Consider the following 24,742-nt stretch of genomic DNA (forward strand, 5'->3'; position numbering starts at 1 on the left):
TTACCTTATTAAAGTCCACCTCTAGGATGAATTTTTCAAGCTACCCCACCCCCTGGGCTTCCTTGTGGGTGTGTATGTGGGGAGGTAGGGCTGCATTTTAGTTGGGAGGTGGAAGTGGGGGATAGCATAATACTTTAGAGATGAGCTTTAATTTTGGGTGGTGAATGGACCAGAGATGCACAACATTTTGGAAGCTATTTCTACAGAGCAGAAAACATTGCATTATGCTACTTATGCAAGTGTTGTCCAGCTTCAGGATACAGCTTGAATGTTTGTGTTCTGAATTGTGCAATGTTCTCCAATGTGAAGGTCCTGTTGCCAATCGTATCCATTCCTTCCTCCACTGTCCTAAACATAGCCAAACATGCTTGTGTATAAAGCTAGTCTTTCATGATTGTTGACAAATTGTGCTTTGGCTGCTAAACATCTATCTGATATTTGCACCAAATCCCTATACTGTGGTTTGCAATTGGATTTCACACCTATCACTATTTTTCATGTGAATATGTATGCGGAAGATCATCCACAGCACAATGGATCAATAAGCAGCCGTCTGGATCTGGCTAAGGACAAGAACTTTCCCTAGATGGTTTATCTCCAGAATCAGGTAATCATTAGGACCGGCAGATACACCACAGTATATCCTAGTGACTAAAAGGATATGGGCATAACATGATTTCAGAGGCCTTCATACTGTATATCCATACCCCATAAAGGAAGATGTAAAGATAGAAGATGGGAGAGGCATACTAACGTATGCTCTATAACAGGGGTCCCCAAACATTTTTGGTCGAGGGCCGGGTCAACATACTTCAGACTGCTGGGGGGCCGGAGTATACATAAAATGTTAAAGTCTTTGCGGGCCAGACAGTAAAGCATACTAAGGTGACAACCTGCAGTCCAATTGGACAGCAGCGTCACCAGATGTGGAAGTTGATTGGAAACCAGCGAATAACTGCTTTCTGGCTTCCATGTGGATGGGTGGTGCCCGCACTGCTATTCTATTCTACCACCAATATTTAAGAATGTAGCTGACCGCATCTATAAGTAATATATTTTGTGTGTGTGTGGGGGGGGGGGGGGGGGGGCAGGTAAAAAAGCCTCAGGGGGCCGCATTCGGCCCTCGGGCCTTAGTTTGAGGACCACTGCACTATAAGGATGAAGATACAAAATACCAGTGAGATTTTCAAGCTAGGCCTGGCTCATTCTGCATATTTAACCTCCTGAACGATCCACAAACACAGGCCCAGCCTTTAATTTTCCAGTAGGATAGTCAAAGGACTTGATGATGCCTAATTGTCTGGAGACAACATTTCCCAACATTAAATCATATGTTGAAAATCTGTCAATGTATTCAGCATCCTACATCTGAGGCTCCAGAGGCAATCAATGATGGGAAGCAGCTGGGGAGAGGACAGCTATTGCCATTTCTTTGTTATCACATCGCCACATTTGGTTTAGTTTGCAGACCTACTGACTAAAGTCTATTTAGAAAGACAGAAAGAGTAGGACAGCACTTCCAAAGATCTTTATGCTTACCTCATCTATACGCAGGAAAAGAAAAATGATAAAATGGAAAATAAACTATAAGTACAAAGGGATGGTGAGTGTATAGCTCAACTCTCAGAGGGGTACTAATAGAATAATGCTTAAAGCCCCATTTCTTCCACCTTAAACCTCAAACAGTGGCATGTCAACAGCCTTTATACTCTCAGAAGCTTCCTTTCAATGTGTGCTTATTCATGAAGCAGCATTGGCTCACAGAGCGCTTTCTTCTGGGTAGAGAGAGGAGAGCATGCCTCAGCAGAAAGTGCCCTTCCCTATTATTCCCACCGTTCTCTTACTCCGTGCTATTCAGTAGGGGCAGGCTAGCCTTACAAATGCAAACTGAATGAGGGGCCTTGTCTGCCCATATGCACAAGGTCACAGTTCACGTGTACTATGAGGACGGCTTACAACATGGCTGATTTATAAAAAAAAAAAAGTTTCATAACTGAGGGACAACAATATAAACATCCCTCGGATGTAATAATGAAATAGACAAGAACAATGTGAAGCACAACTTTCTATTACAAGAAGTCTATGTAAGAATTGCTAGTTGGGTAATGTTAGCTACTTGAAAAAGGAAAAATAAAATGTGTTTGTAATCATCATAGCAATCAATCTCGTCTATTGCTGGCCATAGACATTAAGATGCGATTGCATGACTAAGCAACCAAATTATATAACGAACCAACAATAAAATATATTACTATAAAGAATATTGATTTATTAATTTTGATAGTTCCTAAAGAAATCCATTACTTTATCAAATGGGATACTCTGGAAATTGTCAACAGTTTCAGATTTAAAAGAACTCAATTGCTAAAGGTACACATTTGATCATTAGTTTAAAGAGGCACCATAACAACATATTGCAGAATGCAGTAAGTTATTCAGGATATGAACTGTGTCATTAATTATCCTGGTTTCGGTATCAGAAACACTTCCTACAGCTATAAATTGCTGTATATTGTATTCAACCCCACCCTCCCAGTGATGCTTAGCCTAGGCTACATAGATATGCGGAATTCTCACCCCCAGAGCATTCTGGGAAACCTGGTATATTTTCTACTGATTTCATAATTCACAGAAACAAACATTCCGCAGAGATCATCTGCCAGCACTTAAGATGTCGCTGCCTGTGATAAATTTCGGAGTATAGATCAAGGAGACGAAATAAATTACAATGGGCAACACTGACTACATTTTTTTAAGTAATAATGTAAAAAATAAGCAATTCTATTAATGATATTATTTTCACTACAGTTCCTCTCTAATGCAACATTGATAGCATAAAGAAAAATCGGTTAAAAATCAATTTCTGGCTGTTCCGGGCAACAGATACTGAGCATTACTTCGAAAAATGTCTAATAGAAGCAGACCTTTGGGAAGTCTGCAAACGTCCCTAATCCAGCCCCACCCAACCAGTAACTGTAAAAGTGCGTACACACCTTTGACTTATGTTGCCTGTCGGAGATCAGGACCCAGTCCCCTGGTGGCATTGTAGGGCTCTACAGTAAGTCCTACAAATACTGAATTCTTCCAGCAATCTGTATAGTCACACCTCCTCTCAGTGCTGGGTAACAGGTGATGTGTGTAGGTCTTGTGACAGAGTCATACAGCCTCATGGGAAGGGGTGTCTCAAGCTACCAGGTGTGGAGCACTCCATGAAAGCAAAGGTCTGCAGCAAATTTAAAATTTTGTTTATGTAAATAACTTATAGCTGCTTGTTGAGCAGGAGAATTTTGCTTTGTGTCTTGTTTCCAGTAAGTTTTTCCCTTTCTTACGCATATGGACATTGAATTTGTATGCTATAAGTGATATGTCCACTTCTGCCCTCTAAACATTCCATGCTTTTATTGAAAGAAAGATAAAGAGAGCGCACATTCAATACAGCAATTTATCAGGCTGAAAAGCCACTGATGGACAGGTCTCACCAACTCTGATGGCCGGTGTGCCCGTATGGGGTTTGTCCCACTGTGCCAGGGGACTCAGCATCTCCGTAAGCCGCTGCAGAACCGTTCCTCCAAGACTGGTTGATCCCCGCGGTCTCACAGCGTGGGCTGCGGGCTGCTGTTAGTGCGTGGCTCAGCAGGTGCCAAGGCCATTACAGGTAGGTGAAAAAAGTGACACCAGCAGAGTGGTGGTCTTCACATGCGCTCACTGCAACCCTACGCTGTGAGACTGCAGTGATCAACCATGTGACAGATCTTCAGTCACATTTCCATTATAATGGGGCCACTACAGTAAATTCACTCAAAACAGTGATTAGCTATTTTTCTGTCCATTATTTCAGCCTAGTTGCACCAGTTCACCAAGTTGTTACAATGAGGTTTCTACCCTACAGACTACTTCCCCTCATGCTTTCCTGAGCATCCTCTATTAGAACAGCAGGATGCTCATCTGACAGCAAGGCACATAAAGACAGCTGATCCATACACCTAAAAGCGACCAGCTGAGTGCATTTGTGTGCCCTCCCCCCTCCCTCCCTCTCCAGCAGCCCAGCCCTGCCAGAGATCTCATCCTATATCCCCCCACCTTGTCCAACATCTCATACTGTGTATATACTAGAGCTCATATTGCCTGTGTTCCCATATACTGGGCAGTAATTGTCACAGCTCTCTCCTGCGGTATGTGGGGATTTCACATGTAGAAACACATTGGTTCAAAAGACTCCAAAATGCAATTTCACCTCAATAAACCAGGTACTCTCCTAATGCACCTGAATGGCTTACTTATTGTAATTAAAGCACAGCCTGGTGTTACCTATATAGCGACATTGCCATTAAATAATGTGCAAAACCTAAACTACACCACTGATTTTCAAAGCAATGCTACCCTAACTTTCTATAAAACTTGTTTTTCTTACCTAGACGATGGTAATAAAAACAGACCCCAATCACCTAGGACATACTATGTCTTAATATGTTATCACATTTTAGCTTAATTTTCAATCTAATATTATTGATGCTGCGCTGTAAGCCTACATAGACTATGTATACTGCAAACAGGAAAGCAGAAAATGTCTGGTTTTTGCCTTACTTGGCCAGAACTGGTTCTCGTCCTCGGTGGGCCCCTTTTTCCTGCCTTGCTTCTTGGTGAAGGAGTTCCCCATGTTGACACTATGGATTGAGATGAGCTCCTTGTCCTCCTCATCATCGTAGGCCTGCCACTTGCCTCTGTGTAAGCAGCCCACCATTGGGTCTGCTGGCAAGCAATGAATGTATGCAATCATTCTAAAATGTTCCCAGTGATGAGGATGGCCTGGTGGTATTCCCAGTGGGAGGCCTGGAGCAGGAGTGGCTCAGCCTTTTCCTTTTAATGTTCACAAATCCAATGACAATGGGAGCAGGACAGCTTCACTGATCATAGATTTCTAGAAAAATATCTGTCCTTAGGCCGTATACACACTCACTATTCTCTCACACAGTAGCGGTTGCTTTCATTATCTACAGACAAGCTTGCCCAATTCTAGAAAATGTCAAAGAAAGTCATCCTCTAGCCATCAATATACAGGTATCTGTAGTGGAGAATAGATAAGTTTCTACTTCTACTAGACCTACTATGTATTTCTGAAAACCAGTACAGGTCTGTGAAAAAGTCCCGTTGTAAAGAAGATACTTTCTGTTATCCTGGTTAGTTCTCCTTTGCTGAGTAATCCTAATCTGAGATTATGCTGCCTCATCCGTAATACTTATTACGAGGTCCATGCCCACACATGGCATTCCAAGACAAGATTACATAAAACCTGAAGTGTTACTGTACTTACTCCACAGTAAATATTACTTATATAAGCAGGATAGAAAGAAAGTTGATCTACTACCATATGAATCTTTACAAGTGATATTGGATCAACCTCACTGCAGTACACTGTGCTGTGCTAAGTCAGTGAACAGCTTTTTACCTCTACTGTGTCACTGGTACACAATTTACTTTCTTGCTATTGTATTATTTATTGGGAATTGTTTTTCTCCTGCTCAAAATGCACACAACTCTCTAACCTCTCCACCACCCTTTCAGCAGAGTTCTGTGTCGCAATGCATCATGGGACGTGTCTCGCTTAAGGCCCATACACACCCCTGTTTTAAGGTGGCCAAGGTGACCGATAACGACTGCCTTAGCCGATAATCAGGCATGTGTACGGCAGCCCAAAGCGATCCACCCAGTGGAATTACTCCTAATCCACCCAGCGGATCTACCATATGTAATCCACCCAGCAGGTCTGCTCACCCCCAGCGACGCTGATCCCATGCCTGCAGGGAAATGCTGCAGGTTTGTGTTGAATTCAGCACTTGTGGAAATGGGCCCTTGACATTTTCCTTTCAGTGAGATTTGCATCGATCAATGGGGTACAAATCTACTCAGGCTATTGCTCATCCGCTATTCCCAGTCAATAGAAAGAATGGCCTTTCTAACAAACTTTTCATTGCCACGTCAATTCAAATTCATAAACCAAAACCCTAATTTGTACAATATCCCTTTTTTTTGTTTTTAAATACAGTATAATGTCGGATTAAAAATATGGGATACTGCATAACTACATACTGGGATTCCAAAGGCTTTGTTCTGTGTTCTCTTTCCACTATTGACTGTTTAGTAAAGGAGAAAATACAGATAAGCAGATTTATCGATCAATCAGAAAGATATCGGTTAATCATAAAAGTATCAGCTACTGTTCCCATGATTTAGAGTGACAAAGCATCGATGTTTGATTTTTAATAGATTTGCATTGTATTCAATATTTTCATTAAAACTATTGTTTAATCATAAAATATTAAAAAGTGTATGCCTACCTGTTATGCTGGGAATACACCATGAGATTTTTTTTTGCAGTTAGATGGCTCAATAGATAGATTTTTCACACTATATGTGCACTATTTATTTTGAATATGGCAACAGTAATCTGGTATTTAACCACTTCGTCCTATCTGGACGGATATATCCGTCCAGATAGACTCTGCTGCTCCTGCCGCGTGGTGCGCGCGATCGGGCGCGCTCCCGCTGCCTGCCGCTAGCCCCCCGATCAGTGAATGGGAATATAATTCCCATTCACCGATCTAAGCCCCCCGGAGAAATACCGACGCTTTCTAAGCAGAGAGCGCTGTATTTCTGCCCGGAAACAAAATGTGCAGCCTCCTAATAGTTCCTGGCAGCGTGATCGTACGCTCCAGGATCTTTTTTTGACTGTGGCTATCTTGTGGCCAAATAGTAAACTGCACCCACATACATTTTTAAAATAAAGAATTACATTATATTACACCTAAAAATAGCAGTTTACCTCCCAAACTAAAATCACCCACATACATTTTTTAAAAAAAAAATAAATAAAAAAATTAAAATTGAAAAAAAAAAAACTACATAAATAGTTATCTAAGGGTCTAAACTTTTTAAATATACATGTTAAGAGAGCATCTTATTAATTTTTTTTAAATTATAAGCTTGTAAATAGTGATGAACACAAATTGAAAAAAATGCACCTTTATTTCTAAATAAAATATCGGCGCCATACATTGAGATAGGGACATAATTTAAAAGGCGTAATAAGCGGGACAAATACGCAAATAAAATACATGGGTTTTAATTACGGTAGCATGTACTAATTTTAAACTACAATGGCCAAAAACTGAGAAATAATGATTTTTTTCCATTTCTTTCCCAATCTTCCTGTTAAAATGGATTTAGAAAAAAATAATTCTTAGCAAAATGTACTACCTAAAGAAAGCCTAATTAGTGGCGGAAAAAACAAGATATAGATCAATTAATTGTGATAAGTAGTGATAAAGTTATTGGCGAATGAATGGGAGGTGAACATTGCTCGGAAGCGTGAGATTTTCCACTCTGTAGGCTGAAGTGGTTAAAGAAAACCTGAACTGAAAATTAAAAGTCAAAATAAGCATTCACAAGTCATACTTACCTTCCATGTAGTCTACTCCTCAGTGTCTTTCTCCTGTCCCGCGTCCTGTTTGTTCACTGTGATTAAGGGAATTTTCCGTCCTCCATTTTGAAAATGGCCATTACCCATAACAGCTTTCTGGTCAGCACACAGTTAAACTGTAACATCGCCCACTTGAGCCATAGGGAAACATAGACACATCAGTTCTCCTCTCAGCTATAACTGACAGAAACTGATATTTTACTGACAGCAACTGATAAATTTCAGATCTGACAAAATATTGTCAGAACTGGAAGGGATCATTTTCAGAAGAAAATGGTGAGCTTCTGAGAGGAACTGATGGCAAGGTAACTATGTAATGTTCATTTGAAGTTACCTTATGTGTTTATTTTCAATATTTTTACTCAGTACAGGTTCTCTTTAAGTACTGCAAAGACATTAAAATAATATTATGTGAACAAAAAAAGGTTTTCCTAGATTGACATTATGCATGGTAATTGGCTTAGTTAACCAATCCTCTTGCATAAAGGTAATTACCACATGTTCAGAATAATTATAACTGTCAGTCTGGTAACGGAGGAGCCTTGCTTGCCTTCTTAGTAGCTCATTGTGAGAAGATTCGCTACCTCACATTAAATGTTGCCATAACCACCACACTTTCACATGTACAATGAAAAAGCATTAAAAAAAAATGCACCCCAAAACCATTACAGCGATGTTCAACAGGGAAAGTAAGATAAATGCAAGGATTTATTTAATTGTGTACCACAAATGGCAGCAATGATGTATAAAATGTATGCAACCCACTGCAATTAGCCATATTTCACATTTAAACATATATTACAATCACTGATGATTGCGGTTTGGTAGCAGTATTGATATTTAGTTTAGTGGTAGGCGTAAATGGGGAATTTAGTGTTAGGCGTAGGTGGGGGGTTAGTGTCCTTAGGCCTAGGTGGATGGGGGGGGGGGAGGGGCAGTTATTGTTAGGCATAGGTGGGGGTTCTAGTGTTAGGCGTAGGTGGTGGGGTTTAGTATTACATTACCGATATTCTATCAGGTATTAACAGGCAGCATTATTACGTGTATTACATGTACAGCATAACTGCGCTTACACGCGAGTAGAGCTTTACTTTTGCCCCCTGAAGTCCATCAAAGTTAATGGTATCTTACATCTTGGAGGTGACAACTGCAATTGTGTTTGCAGCAACCTAGTGCCTATTCATGGATTTAGCTGCGCTTTAAAAATCATGGCCAACTGCGATCATTCTCAAGTGGGGTCAGCAGCATCTTTTTCGCCTTTCATTCTCCATGTGAACAGGACATTCTCCGGAAAGTCCTCGTCAGACAAGAGGGACACTGAGTGATAGCGGAACCGTGCTACATCCACCCACATTGTTGTATCTGTTGAGCCCTTGCTTGCATAAGAAACATGCAGTCAGATGAGGTGTGTGGGTGGTTCAAACATATCACCACGGACATGGGCCGTTTTACTGTACTTGAAGTAATTTATACTACCCTCAGCCAGCACTGTGCTCCCCCATCATATTCTAATTTGAAAATGTGTGGAGTGCGGTAGGGTGGTGATTATTATGAATTCTCTATAAAATGTACCATGTTCAGTATACTAAGAAGTTACAACATTCATGTCAGAGTTCAGAGACCTCTGTCCACACCTGTAGCTTCAAGCCTTTGTCTAGTTACTCAAGTAGTGAATGAATAGATAGAATTGGCAATAGGTGAAACTTTAACCCTACACATTCCACCAAGCTGCTCTGACTAGAAGGATCATTCTGTGTAAGTTCATTTTTTTTTCCATTTCTTGTCAGCTTCTTCATCTTTGTATGTTAGTAAGTGGTGCTGTCATGCTCAATCACAGAACAGACTTATGACAAAAAGCATTCCTCCCTCCAGCAGAACAGACAAGCAGACCCAGAGCCCTAGACTGTTATCAAGACATGTCTGTGAGGCGTGAGTGTCACAGACAGAGCTTCTTAGCGATGTCTGTTGGTAAGAGAGCAAGATTTGCTTGTAGAGAGCTCCCCCTTCCTCCGTACAATACACCTGCACTGCCAGGAAATAGGATTATTGCTGGCATAACCTAACGTTATTCACATGTGTTTTAAAGGGAAGGTTCAAGCAAAAAAAAAAAATGAGGTTCACTTACCTGGGGCTTCTACCAGCCCCATGTAGCCATCCTGTGCCCTTGTAGTCACTCACTGCTGCTCCAGTCCCCCGCTGGCAGCTTTCTGACCTCGGAGGTCAGGGCCACATTGCATACATTTTTACGCATTCCAGCTAGTGCAGGAACAAAAATGTACGCGTTTCACCACTAACGCGTAAAAATGTATGTGTTAATGTTCCTGCACTAGCGGGAATGTGTAAAAATGTACGCAATTTGGCCCTGACCTCCGAGGTCAGAAAGCTGCCAGCGGGGGACTGGAGCAGCAGTGAGTGACTACGAGTGCACAGGATGGCTGCATGGGGCTGGTAGAAGCCCCAGGTAAGTGAATCTCATTTTTTTTTTTTTGCTTGGACCTTCCCTTTAATGTCAATATCATTATAGCTTCACGCATGCACATATTTCTTTTAAACCAATACAACCAACATTTGCTGCTTGTGATAATACATGTCCACTGACCCTTAGATATTAGATAACAAAATATTGCACATGAAAAGAATGGTCAGCTAGATGGGATCAGTAGCACAAAGTGCGCACAGTACTACATGTGCAGTAGAGCCACGCTTGTACACAGAAGGGAGCGCAGCCATGAGAAACAAATTCGCTGAATTTGTTTAGAGGGACTTAGCGCTGGAACGGAGGCGAAAGGACTATTCAGAAGCTTCCCTCTACTGAGGCAAGTATTTTTTTAAATATTTATTTAGTCTTTAGGTTAAGTACTTAAACTAAAAATACGAGACTATGTTATTAATATTGCATCTAACCTTAGTATTACACACACAATTACCACATAGGTTTATTCTCAGGTCAGGTGTGTTATATTTACTTTAGGGGAAAAAGTTTTTTTTAATCGATAAAAAAAAAAAAAAAAAAAGTGTGACTTTTTGGCATACAGTAATGAAGCACTTCCACTTTCCCCGCCCTAGGCTAGATCCTGCAGCAGGGACTTCCAGTCTAGCACTTTATCAGTACAGCTATGTAAATGAAAGTTTTTATTTGTGATACACTGTGAAAAAGCTGAATATGAGGGCTTAACAGACAACTGACGTGAGTGGGATATGAAGGCTGCCATATTTATTTTCTTTAAAGCGGACCTGAACTCAGAACTTCCTCTTTGCTCTAAAAGATGTGCAACAGCATAATAACCTTAAAAGAAAAACATTTCTTTGTTACAGCTGATCATGCAATAAGTCTGCACTGTTTCTACTTCCTGCTTTCATGGAAGACAACACATTGTTAACATCCTGTGCTTTCAAATTCGCTTAAATATTATGGCAGTCAGCTGACACTGGCGAGAGATAAAATTACAACTTGTGATTACACACAAATGAGAAATAATAAGACAGGCTAAATTATCTAAATACATACAGGGTGCATTTTTCTATGTTTTCCTCCTGTCCAAGAGTTCAGGTCCACTTAAAAAACTATTCAAAGTGCCCAGCATCCTACTAATCTTTCATGCATCAGTAGTGTCTGAATCACACACCTGAAAGAAGAATGTGGCAAACGCAGTCAGACTTCAGTCAGAAACATCTGATCTGCTGCATGCTTGTTCAGGGTCTGTGGCTAAAAGTAGAGTGGATCGGTAGGACAGCCAGGCAATCTGCATTGTTTAACCACCTTAGCGGTATGGACGAGCTCAGCTTGTCCATTACCTTCGCGGTGGATATCTCAGCCCCTGGTGGGTCTTTTTTTACAATTTTTTTTAAAACACGCAGCTAGCACTTTGCTAGCTGCGGGTTTAATTCGATCGCAGCCGCTCGCCGCCGATACGCCCCGCGAAAGAGGCCCCCCCCAGACCCTCAGCGCAGCCTGGCCAATCACCGTCAGGCTGCGCTATGGGGTGGATCGGGACTCCCCCTGACGTCATGACATCGATGACGTCATTCCCATCGTCGCCATGGCGACGAGGGAAGCCCTAACAGGAAATCCCTTTCAGAGCGAGATTTCCTGTTGGGTATGATCGCCGGTGGCGATCGGAGGGGTGGGCGGGATGGCGCAGGGATGGGGGAATTATGTAGCTAGTGCTAGGCTAGCTACATGATTAAAAGAAAAAAAAATAGGTTAAAAAAACCCACCCGTGGCTGAACGCCACAAAAAAATAGAACGCCAGGGTAGTTAAAAGAAAATAAATATGACAGCCTCTATATCCCTCTTACTCCAGTTATTCATGATTCAGATTACTCATGATTCAAATAAAGCTTAATTGCCGCAGCTGAGCGGCTGGTTGATTACCCATAATGCCGCCGTCCACCCTGCATTTCAAAGAGCTTGCACGCGTCCTGTTGGTCACGTTGCAAGCCTCACCATGCCGCATTTCCTAATTCCAGCTTGATATACCCCTTATCAACCAGCTGCTCAGCTGCGGCAATTAACCACCCTGGCGTTCTGATTAAATCGCCAGGGTGGCTGCGGGAGGGTTTTTTTTAAATAAAAAAAAAACTATTTCATGCAGCCAACTGAAAGTTGGCTGCATGAAAGCCCACTAGAGGGCGCTCCGGAGGCGATCTTCCGATCGCCTCCGGCGCCCAGAATAAACAAGGAAGGCCGCAATGAGCGGCCTTCCTTGTTTTGCTTATATCGTCGCCATAGCGACGAGCGGAGTGACGTCATCGACGTCAGCCGACGTCCTGACGTCAGCCGCCTCCGATCCAGCCCTTAGCGCTGGCCGGAACTTTTTGTTCCGGCTACGCTGGGCTCAGGCGGCTGGGGGGACCCTCTTTCGCCGCTGCTCGCGGCGAATCGCCGCAGAGCGGCGGCGATCAGGCAGCACACGCGGCTGGCAAAGTGCCGGCTGCGTGTGCTGCTTTTTATTTCATTCAAATCGGCCCAGCAGGGCCTGAGCGGCAGCCGCTGGCGGTGTTGGACGAGCTGAGCTCGTCCAGACCGCTCAGCTGGTTAAGCTTCATTTGAATCATGAGTAATCACTCGTGATTACTCGAGAGAGCATGCCTGGTGGTGACATCTTTAGTCCTGCCAGGTGATCTGTACGGAATGTTCGCTTAGGCTCAAACCCACTAGCCGCCTTTTCTAAGCGCTAGTGATTTGAAAAAGCTCTTGCTAATGCAATGCGGGAAGTTTCGCTGTAAACTTTTTGTCTGAAGTACTGTACTGTCTTCTGAGCACTGCTAACAATAGATGGTGTCATTACAGTTTACAAAGAGATTGAGCACTACACAAGTAAAGCAATGTTTTATGGTGATTATAGCTGAAGGAAACGAAAAACAAATAATGGTCGTACAGTAATAATCCTAGACCTGAAGTAAAACAACTCTCAGGTTACTGAAAGGAAATAATTACAACATAACTTGTTCTTTGTATTTCTTTCCTGCACTGAACAAACATGTAATTTTGTGAATAAACAGGTGTATGTGTAACATTATCATTTGATTTCACAAGACCCTTTGAACATTCAAACAGAGGCTTCTGTATAAATAAGGAAGAAATTAATATAATCCTCCAGTCACCTCCCCCTTTGCAGCTTCTGACAAAGGGACTTTAGCTGGTTGCTAAGACAGTATTTTAATAAGGGTACACATTATCGGGAAACCTTCCTAAACAATTCACACACTCCATTCAGAAAAATCAGAGAGGGGAGATGAAAATCATTTTCTTCCGGAGTAGAATTTGTAGTAATATCTACATGAGAGCAGGCATCTTTGCGCTTTACATTTCCATCTGTGTTTTCACTACTATTATTATTATTCTTTATTTAAAAAGTGCTAACATATTATGGAGCGCTATGCAATGGTATAATGGTAAGCAGTGTCAAATATAAACTCAATGCAATCATGGAACAATGACAGGACCCTGCCTCGCTAACTTAAAATTGGCCATATATAGATTTTCCCAGTTGATTCCTGGAAGACTTGATCACTGTGATCGCATGTGCCAGAGATCGATACCAATCCATAATTTCCAACCCTTTGCGGGCGAAATTGAGAGCCCATAGTATTGCGTCAAGCAGTGCAACGCTGTGGTTCAATAGATATTGAACAGACTTCAAAGTGAAATCCATTAAATATCTATTTATACTATGTGGAAGCATTCAATCCCTCTCTAATCAAATTCTGATCTGAGATGAATTGATCTTGTAGCCACACTTGGCGGCCAGCTATTAATGTATGGGCACTTTTACAGTCCTCTCAGGTAAATCATGTTATCTCTGTAACTCAATATCAAAGCAGGTAGTATAAGCCTGGAGACATTTTAACTCACAGTATTATGTAGAAGCTTTCCAGAGGCGCCAATAGAATAAAAAGTCACTTAAACGAGCTTAAAACCGATGGGGCAGTGGTGGGCCTATCCCATCCATGCGGACAAAGCAAACAAAGGAAGGATTGTGGCATCAACAGTCAAACAACAATTTATTTATACTCCACAGTAAAAATAGGCAACGCGTTTCACGGGCTCAATCCCGCTTCATCAGGCCAATGAAAAAAGGAGCATACAGCTGAAAACAAAGTGTCAGAGGACATAGTGTAAGGCAGGTTTTGTGAGTATCGCTCATGTTCACAAACAATTCAATGTCAAAACATAACTATATGAACATCAAAACATATTCAGAGGTACTGATTATGCAACACTCTTAAATCATGCAATTCTATGCAAAGTGATTTTATGCAGAACATTTTCATGTAGAAAACTCAGGATTTAGCCTATTAGCTCTACTGGCCACTGTATTCCTTTTGCTTTTCATGCAACAGTTATAAATAGAGGTACATTTGATCAGGTGAATAAATGCATGTAAATTAATATGTTCCTTAATGGGATCAAGTGGTATATAATAATAAATGGGAGCTACCTGTTGATTCAGTATTGGGTCTAAATTTAAAGAAAGACTGGCTTACCTTAACAGCATCAATTAAGGTAAGCCAGTGTTCAGGCAATGCTGGTCTGTTGTTTGATTGTCTTATTGTTCTATTGTTTTATTGTTTAACAGAGATCATTATCACTACCATTTCTAGTACTATTATACTTTGATTGACCTCGTCCTCATCCTGGTAATAATACATATGTTTACCCTATATTCTATAGATAATAATATGTATATATATATATATTTTTTACTTTATATTTTTGTTCTGTATTTTTACTCCATATTTTTACTCTATATATTTTTACTCTTTGTCCTTTTAGCTGTAAATACGTTTTTACCTCTCTTGGTGACACGTTTGCCCTCCCCCGTCTTTCTTTAAATTTAGACCCAATACTGAATCAACAGGTAGCTCCCATTTATTATTATATACCACTTGATCCCATTAAGGAACATATTAATTTACATGCATTTATTCACCTGATCAAATGTACCTCTATTTATAACTGTTGCATGAAAAGCAAAAGGAATACAGTGGCCAGTAGAGCTAATAGGCTAAATCCTGAGTTTTCTACATGAAAATGTTCTGCATAAAATCACTTTGCATAGAATTGCATGATTTAAGAGTGTTGCATAATAAGTACCTCTGAATATGTTTTGATGTTCATATAGTTATGTTTTGACATTGAATTGTTTGTGAACATGAGCGATACTCACAAAACCTGCCTTACACTATGTCCTCTGACACTTTGTTTTCAGCTGTATGCTCCTTTTTTCATTGGCCTGATGAAGCGGGATTGAGCCCGTGAAACGCGTTGCCTATTTTTACTGTGGAGTATAAATAAATTGTTGTTTGACTGTTGATGCCACAGTCCTTCCTTTGTTTGCTTTGTCCGCATGGATGGGATAGGCCCACCACTGCCCCATCGGTTTTAAGCTCGTTTAAGTGACTTTTATTCTATTGGCGCCTCTGGAAAGCTTCTACATATTGCTAAGTCCACCCTTGGTGGAGGGTTGTACCCATCTTCTTCCCATCTACAGAGAGCGACTTTTAATCCTGAGTGGGGTCAGGTTAATCTCCCCACCTGCCTTCACAGTGGTTGCCTAATGGTAACCCTGGTTTGTGAGTATTAAATTGTTATATTACTCATTATTAATTATCATCTATACAATATCACACTATTGGGCTCTTGGTGTCCCCCCCCCCCCCTTTAACTCACAGTATGTTTTTAGTAAAAAAACAAAAAAAAAAGTCACGTGACAGCAATGATAACATTACTCTAACAAGTTACATGATTTGCGAGTTTAGCGACAGGTTTTCTTTAAAACCCAATTAAAGCATGGCAGCTTAAAGTGGCATGAAACACTGTTTTCAAAATCATAAAACATGCGCGTGCGCACACCATGCAATGCTGAGAATATTATCCTGTGTGCGCACCTCTGTGGAACGCTCACTAATAACAATGAACATTTGTTGCCAGGTTTCCTTCACTAGAGCTAGCCAGACAAGTTTAATGACTCAGCAGCAACCACAAGACAGAACAGGGAAGGGGCATTAACCTTTTCCTTGTTGAAATCTAAATCTACATCTACATCAGCAATTCTCCCATCTGCCATGTAAAGGTTTCTGGTGCAACTAGAAATCACTGGGCCCCCCTGTAAAATTTAGATGGTGCCCCCTCCCCTCGCTTTCTGCACAGGTAAACTGAGCAACAATGCTAATCAATTGACTAGTTCACACTTGAATGTGTTTTCCCCATGCAGATAAAAACAAACAGCAGTGAAGCACTGTATGCATTTTCTCTATCAGCATTTGTTTCTGTGATAAAACATGCATGTTTTCACACATACAGACACACATGGTATGCAGAGAACGCATACAGAGAAACGCACACAGAAAACAGACAGACGAGTGTGCTCCCAGCCACAGCTTATTACACTCACTGCATCTCTGATGGAGCAGAACTGGCTCTGCAGACTCTTGTTTCAGCATCACTGTACACAGCACTTGGGGAGGGGATGGAGAGGATGAGGGCTGGGCGTTGTACACAAGAGCCTGCTACGCACTGAATAGGGACTGTCTATAAATCTCTGTCTACAAAACTTTGTATGATTCCTTATCAGTAGCTGAGCAGCTGCAGTCATTAGAACAATTGTGCAAAGAGCAGAAAGCTTTTTCCCTCCGCACCTTTAGCTGTTAGTCTATCAGGACAGGGAAAAGAAACCTATTCCCCCCACAGGGTTCCCTGCGGCTTCTGGGTATCCTTTCGGCTGCATCCTTTGCAGTGTGTATTGTTACACCCCTGCTTCCGCTGTTATTCTGTCACAGAAAAAAATGTGTAAAAATAAATTGCAACAAATTATAAACACTTTATGCCAACACAGGAAATGAGGTGTACAGTAGTAGTGTCCTTCCTTTTACAGAATGTATAGATTTTAAAATAGTTTCCCTTTTTGTTCTTACCTATACATACAGTGTACACAGGTCTGTATGTATGTGCGTTAGTCTCAATGTACTGTTGCTGTAAAGAAGTCTTTGCAGCCTTGAATAGAGAGACAGCAGCGTACTGCTGGTAAAGACAGTCATTAGGCAGGAGGCTTCTTGCAGTGCTCAGGGAAAGAACCTGCCACAGTAGCCTCCTTATCACCTGGACTTTGACAGGTGCAGAGTACGGCGAATGTCTGCACAGACATCAAACTGACAGCCGAAATCATCACAATCATTATTTGGGCTATCAAAGGTTAAAGGTCTGTATATAATTTATACATAACAAACGTAGCTTGCCACTCACACCAGCAGGTGGTGCTCTAAACAAATACAATGATCAGAAAATAAAGTACCGGAGCGCACCTTATTGTAAGGAGACTGGACTATGCCATGCATTGCACTCAAGGTAGGCATATCCTACTAACCATTTTCATTACATTTGACATTAGAATCAACCTAGATAGTAACACGAACACAAATATATGAAAACTATGACACTTACAATCAACAGTTCAATCCAAATACGGTTTGAATATTGATCAGACATGCCCATTTTTTGCCCAATCAATACCAGCAGCATCATAATGGGCGGTGGGCTGGAGGAGTAGGCAAGTGTCATTGGCATATGTTGTATTGCAATGAGAAGTGCAAAGATAGCAACTGAAGCTGTGCAAGATTTAGGCGGTAGACCAGGTAACTGATCAATAAAATAAAGATATTGTTTATCTGATCTACTGACAACCACATTCTGCAAACATCACCAGCCTAACCCTGCTATCAGTTGTGCTCCTATTGATTGCTCTAGCAAAGCACACAATTGAGCAGGACCAATAAATATTTAACAACACGCACACTCAGTAAACAGGAAGAAAGCGTTTCTCTGTCATGTCCAACCCAACAGCTTTGGCTTTATCCAAGTATGGCAAAATCGCTTATGCTGGGTACACACAAAATGTTTTTCTGCTCAATTTTCCACCCAATCGTTTTCTCTGCTCGATACTGCACTGGATTCTGTTATCCTCCGCTCATTTTTCTTATCTTTTTCCATTCACTTCTATAAGAAATCGAGCGCAGAATCGATCGGATGGAATATCTGACATGTCAGGGTATATCTATCGGATCCATCTATCGAGCAGAAAAACATATTGTGTGTACCCAGCAGTCAAGACTGAGGTGGGCAAGACTGACCCTGAATTAAATCTGGCATACAAATCATTTTTGTGTATATCCTGTTTTTTCTATCCAACACCTAATGAGAATTCAGGAAAACACAAATCAATTGTATGGCTATGAAAACTGAAGCACTATAAATTCCAAATCTCTACACTCCAATCATAGGATTTCACAAAGTTAATGAGTGGAGAAGCAATGCACATCTCTCAGACCTGGGCAGATGAATCACTGGCGTTCATTCTGATGGTTGGACAGTAGAATGATCACTTGTAAAGAAAGCTGGTAGGTCTGCTAATTTTGCAAGACAAAAAGCCTGACAAATCAGAATCTCTGGCCTCACAAAAGCTCAGGGCTCTGATTCATATCACCTTTGAACCCTATACATGAATCATACTACTGAACTAAGGCGGAGAAGTGGGTTGCTAGCAATAACAGAGATTACTGGGCCATAAATGTCTGTAGCATGTCTGTAAATCAATGTCTGCAATGAGAACATGTCTACTTTATCCAGCAGTCAGAATAAGATTAGTGGGAACCAGCATATTTCACTAAATCTGGACTGCATATCCATGCAAGTATTTTCTGGCCGCTGCTGTGGAGCACCATCATTGTTTGCAGCTGCACTGGATAACATTAATATCACCTGCTTAGTATCTTAATAGCTGATATTTATGTGATACGCATCAATCATATAACGTACAAACATACAGCGCATGGGAACGAGCCAATTCACTTTTTCTCCAAGTTTTCTCCTAGGTGATATTTCCACATTTCATCAATGAAATGCCGTTTAAGCCACCAGCATGCAAGATAATAATTTTGACAATATCTTTTTTACCAACTTTTTGGTACTTTTTCAATTGCAGAGTGTTTAAAAGTTATTTTAAACAGATGAAAAAGATCTCCTAGGAGAAAAAAGTGATTTGGCTGAGGTGTCTAAGGAGAGTTCCCCCGACTTCAGAATACCCAGCTCGTTCAGAACCACTATCGGAGTGGGCTAAAAGAGAACGAAAAGCCCTCTTACTAACAAGAAATGTGGAATATAAATTGACAGGAAAATGACTGAAGCCCCTGGTGGGCTAAATTTATTTTCAGCAGTGTCCTGGTGCTGCTTGTTGTCCATAGGGTCCGCCCTGTTCCTGGTCCCCGGTCATCTTTATATTAAACAGAATCCTCCAGTCAAATAGGAAAACAAGGAAGCTCCCCCTAGCGATGGTGCGTGAATATGAACAGCGAAGACGCACATTCCAAACCACATGAGTGCAGAGCAAGCTAGCATTCGTTCACAAGATAGCATTCGTTCATAAGATAGCTCTGTGGCGCTCTTAGGAACTCCCGCCAGGCGCAGGAGCTATGAGGACAGGGGCGGGGGGGCCATGAGGACAACAAGCAGAGTCAAGACACTGGTGCTGGGCACACACGTGTGGGACATGGTAAACAATCCCATGTGTACTAATATGAAAATATGAATGTTCCTAAAGTATAAATTATATGAATAAAATATACAACATAACATTGACAGTTATCTTTTGTAACAACCAAAGTCCACCCACAGCCATAATATCCTTCTTTCATGGTACCAGTCAGAGACTCTGTGCTTCCGCTTTGCACTTCACCTAATTGTCTTTCTTTTGAAATACAAAATTCAAAGGATAGGTTTCGTGACAAACTAGCATGGTGGCAGTAGGCAAAAGCCTTTTAGTAAATTAGGGCCGTGTCTAATGCCTTCTTTTCGCTCACCTTGCAGCAGAACTACATTGCGTTTAAAGTAGCACATCTTTGATAAAAAGATAACAGAGATAAAAGGAACATATTTAATCCGTACAGTCTGTGTGAAAATTCAGCCAAACCTTTTCTGTAATTTGGCAGTCCTGACAAGTGCAGACAACATAAAGGCAAAGTTTGTGTTCTATTGGTTCATTCTATAATCACATTTTGACTGAGCAAGGGAGTTCCTCTTTACACAACACAGAGATTAGCTGTAATGTGCCGCTATAATAACCCACGGACAGACACCTTTAATGCACAGCCAAGGGCGATGTATGCGCTTCCCAAACAAAGTTCTGCACTAATCTCTATCACTTTCAAAGAAGGAAATGGGATTCCAGATGGGAAGCAGCTTCTAACATCTATAGAAATTTCATCAAAACAGGAATTTCATCAATCAGGCAGTCATGCAGCTCTGGGCTTCCAAGAAACATCTGGATTTATTTGCTGTCAGCTGTTTTGCAAGAAATGTAAGTCATGCTCTCCTACATTCCTTACTTTAACCCTAAAGTGATACAGAAAACCCTGACAGTGCCATACACTGAGCAGATCGCCAGGCATACCTTCTATTAGTGATACATAAAGTGGAGATACTATACCCATACCCAATGTTCAGCAAACGGTGACTGCATCTAGGTAGTTCATTTGCGAACTACAACAAATTAATGAAGACCACATGCTCACAAGAATTTCTTGCACAAGAGCGAGTAAAAATGATAAAGTCCATCTTGCATCTCTATGCAATCCTCACCACATCAATCCATTTTAGAAACTATGGCATTTACAAGATGGGAAAATGTCACATGCACAAACTGCTAATGAGCTGATCGCAGCACCCAAAGCTCACCAACTCAGCAGACAGACACAAGGCATAAAACAACATCATTTGTAACGAAGCAAAGGTTCTATCAGTTCACAATGCCTATCACATCATGGCCAATTCTCATTGCAATTTTCACGTTATTTATAAAGCAGTGCATTTTGTAATGCAAAAGGTGGATAATGTATAGAGTCAGGTCAGGTAATGTACAGAGTGCACTGGGCACCAGGGGCCACATTACACATGGGGGGGGGGGGGGGGGGACAGCATCGAGGGCGTCATCGCTTGTCCCAATAACGCTCGCAGTTACCTCAGCACACCCGATTGAGCAAGTCAGTTCTACATCTTGCAGCATGTCCAGCCGATCGCATTGTCAGTCTGGCATGCACTTGGCGGTAGGCCTGAACGATTTTAGGAAAAAATTGAATTGAGCGATTTCTGTCTGAAATTGCGATTTTGATTCACGATTTCCTTCAAATCAAGCTTTGTTCCCCCTCTTTGCTGTTTGTTCCCCCTCTGTCCCCCATCTCTATTTGTGCCCCCTTTCCTTTGCCTCTTTATGCCTCCCCTCGGTCTCTCTTGCCCCCTTTGTGTCTGTGCCCACTCTGTGTCTCTCTGAGCCTCCTCTGTCCCCCAAGCGGCATCAGTTCTGGACATAGCTTCCAGCACGAGTCCAGCAATGCCCACCTATCCACTTCGCCTCCTGCAGGCTCTAATGCACGGAATACCCGTAGTTTTGCCAAGCACAAGAGTAGGCTGACAGCGATAGAGGACGAACATCATTTCGACTTGTGTGGAAGGTATGTCCAACGCTGCAGTATGTATTTGGGTAAGTTTTAAGCCACTTCCCCATGTGGAAATGACGTGATCACGATAATTGCCGCTTTGCCGATTCCAAAATTGTGATCTTGGTGATCACGATTTCGGTTTAAATTCGATTTATCTTTCAGGCCTACTTGGCGGCACAGATTTCCATTATAATAATTGAATTGGATGGTTGATCGTCCGCCAAGTCGCCGTATGAATGGCAACCTTAAAGGTGCCCAGTAGTGATATAATCTTGATTGTACAATCTTATCCAATGTATGTAGCGAAGGGGTAAACTGAGTGAATATACATGGATATTTTCCCTCATATTAAATTGAAGTGGAAAGACTGTGCAATATAGATTATTAATAGGTACTTTTAAACTTTCAGGATAGAACAATATGGAATAAAAAGTTGGAAAATCTAAAGTGTATAACTTAAGTGCCCATTGGTGAACTGAAACGTGATTTCTGTACTAGACATCCATATGAGAAACTGCATGCATCTTATTTCCTTGGTTTCTTAAAGGACAACTGAGGCGAGAGAGTTAAAGAAAACCTGAAACAGAAAAAGTACCCCTGGGAGGTGCTTACCTCAGGATGGCAGAAGCCTCTGGATCCTATCGAGGCTTCCGCCATCCTCCATCGCACGGTGGTCTCACTAGGCCCCTCCGAATGGCGGGCATGTAAAGGTTTACCTTCCCGGCTACAGCGCAGGCACAGTAGCGGCTCTCGGCTCGGGATCAGGCGGAAATAGACGACCCCAGTTGGGTCTGCTTTGCTGTGCAGGCGCAAGTCACCTGCGAAGTAGGCCAGACTCGATGGGGATCGGCTATTTCCGCCTTAGCCCATCGGGGAGCCGCTACTGCGCTGGAGCCGGGAAAGGTAAGTAAGTATTGCAGGCACTACTGCGCCTGTGCCACAGCAAGACAAATTGTTAACTGTGCTTTCAGGGGGCCTAGGGTGACCACCGTGGGACGGAGGAGGAAGGTGGCCATATATCTAGCAATGATGGGCAGATTCGGCCAAGAGATAGATCTCTCTCTGATCAGAGAGATATCTGTCAGCTGCCCATACACCACCGGAAGATTCCCGATCGACTTCAGCATAAAATCTTGTAGGATTTGGCCTTGTGACGCTGTCTCCCCCCCCCCCCCCCCCCCCCTCCCCCCCATGCATTTAAACTTTACCTATCTATGCTGGCTTTGTCCTCTTCCACCCCCCTTTTCTCCATGGTTGCTGCTGGCCTAAAATGGTTGTGTGTGACGTCACAGTGCTGGGGGTTCCGTCACATTCCTTGCTTGTCCCGATATTGCACGCCGCTACTGCCCCGCACACGCTCGAGCACTTTGGCCTGCAATTGGTCGCATCATTGATTGGGCATGCTCTTGGAAAAAACAATTTTCATCCAATTCGATTATAATCATCAAATTGGATTGTCAATCGGCTGCTATGTCGCCTGATGTATGGCCACCTTCAATACTACTGCAGCCAAATAGAGCAGCTGGGCTGCCAGGCAACTGGTATTGTATAAAAGGAAATAGATATGGCAACCTCCATATTCTTCTCACTTCACTTGTACTTTAAAGCACACCCTGTGATGTGGCAAGCAATAACCAACGGTGTATGTGGGCTGTTATTTATAAAGTCACAGTAACAGCAAATGTCGCTACCCCCACTGCAGCATTATGGACCACGCCCTTCAAAGGTCCATCCCATTTGACTTGAATTGTAATATACCACAATTTAAATTTTTTTCACCTCGCAGTAAATATGCTGGTTAAAAAAATAGCCCCCTGGATGTATTTCGGGGTAAGCCAAAATAATTATCTAAGAATATACAACGGACATGTCACAAAATGGCTGCAGGGAAAATGTTACAAGTCTGGGTTACAAGTCCCAGGCATCTTTAACTAACTACTGTAAACATCATCTACATTTTTCACATATTTTAATCAGGCATAGCTAGAGCAGCAATTTATGGTGTAGTGACAAGTCACAGAGCAAATGGCAACAGGTGCATACTGCCTGGCTTGCCAAGTGTGACCTCTCAATACACTTCATGACAAGTGTGACCTCTCAATACACTTATGAATGACAACATGCAGTTATATCATGCAATTACCTCTGAATGTTGTCAGTATGAAACTTCTGCATGACACTTCTGCACAACAATAATATAATAGTACATGAACACAACAGTCCTGCAAAAAATGAGCAATAAGGAGGTTTGGGGATGAGAACAATGTGTTCCCAGGTATCAAAATTTAACAGCGCATGTGTCCCCCAGTATCAAAACCTGGGACTTCACTGTGCAATGATCAGACCTGATCTACATGTCATTTATGAAAAGCTACGAACATACTTCCAATAACTGTCGCCAGAACCGGGCAGAGGCCGGGGAGGCACCAGCCTCTGGGTGCACAGTGCTGTGGGTGTCTCATTATAGAAGCCTGATTCTTTATGAAGTATACTTGCATTATTGCTCCTTCCCTGTCATCCAGTCAATGGCTGAGAGTCCTATGTGTCTTTATGTGGTTGGCAGTAGAAAGGAGTAATGTGCACTACATGCTGACTGGTACAGGCACAACAGACTGGCTAGTACAGGCACAGAAGACAGGCTAGAACAGGCACAGCAGACTGGTAGCTGTCAGCCAGTTTCAGGTAAACACAAAAGCGTTGTTCTCTAGTGCTACGTACAGACAGATCTGCGAGGAAAAAAGTGGTTAGTTATGTTGAATTTTCATGGACCAATCACAAATGTATTGCCTCAGATACAAGTACACAGGGATCATACTGAATCAGTTTGGGGCCCAGAACTGTACAGATGCGTTGCTAGCCTAGAGACATGTCTGTTGCTATGAAAGGGGCGCATGGGAGATGGCGCGTCTTCCAGCAGGAGGGGTGAAGGGGAGAGTGGTGTGTTTGGTGCTATTGGGGCCTCCTGAACATATAGTGCAAGTTCTTGGTGCTTGATGGCCATCTTAAGAGTTTAATCCAGCGTATGTACAGAGCTTATAACATGCAGTGCCCTGGAGGGTCTTTTGAGCCTCTAGCCCCACCCCTTTCTATAGGAAACTACAACTGGAGGAGTAACTATGTAGCATTGTGTATATTCTATTTGTAATTATGTGGGTGTATATAATATGATCAAAGCTTCTTTTTAAGGGGTCCATACACTGGTCGATTTCATTCGGCGATCGATCGATCAGAAATCGATTCTATCAAATTCCCCAATTTAATGGTGCAGTAATG

General features: G+C 42.0%; 1 protein-coding gene across 5 annotated transcripts in view; it reads right to left on the reverse strand.

Annotated features, from left to right (window-relative positions):
• NHSL1 (NHS like 1) overlaps positions 1 to 24,742 on the reverse strand; it is a 255,484-nt gene that overhangs the window by 81,870 nt on the left and 148,872 nt on the right. The window contains exon 1 of one of the 5 annotated variants that reach the window (XM_068231669.1): positions 4,585 to 5,145. The exons of the other annotated variants lie outside the window; for them this stretch is intronic. Within the exon in view, the coding sequence (XP_068087770.1) occupies positions 4,585 to 4,777 (193 nt within the window). The 5' untranslated portion in view covers positions 4,778 to 5,145. Of the gene's footprint in view, positions 1 to 4,584; positions 5,146 to 24,742 lie in introns of those variants that run through there. 5 annotated transcript variants of the gene reach the window in all.

This window comes from Hyperolius riggenbachi, chromosome 4 (assembly GCF_040937935.1).
Source record: "Hyperolius riggenbachi isolate aHypRig1 chromosome 4, aHypRig1.pri, whole genome shotgun sequence".
In the NCBI taxonomy this organism is placed as follows: domain Eukaryota; kingdom Metazoa; phylum Chordata; class Amphibia; order Anura; family Hyperoliidae; genus Hyperolius; species Hyperolius riggenbachi.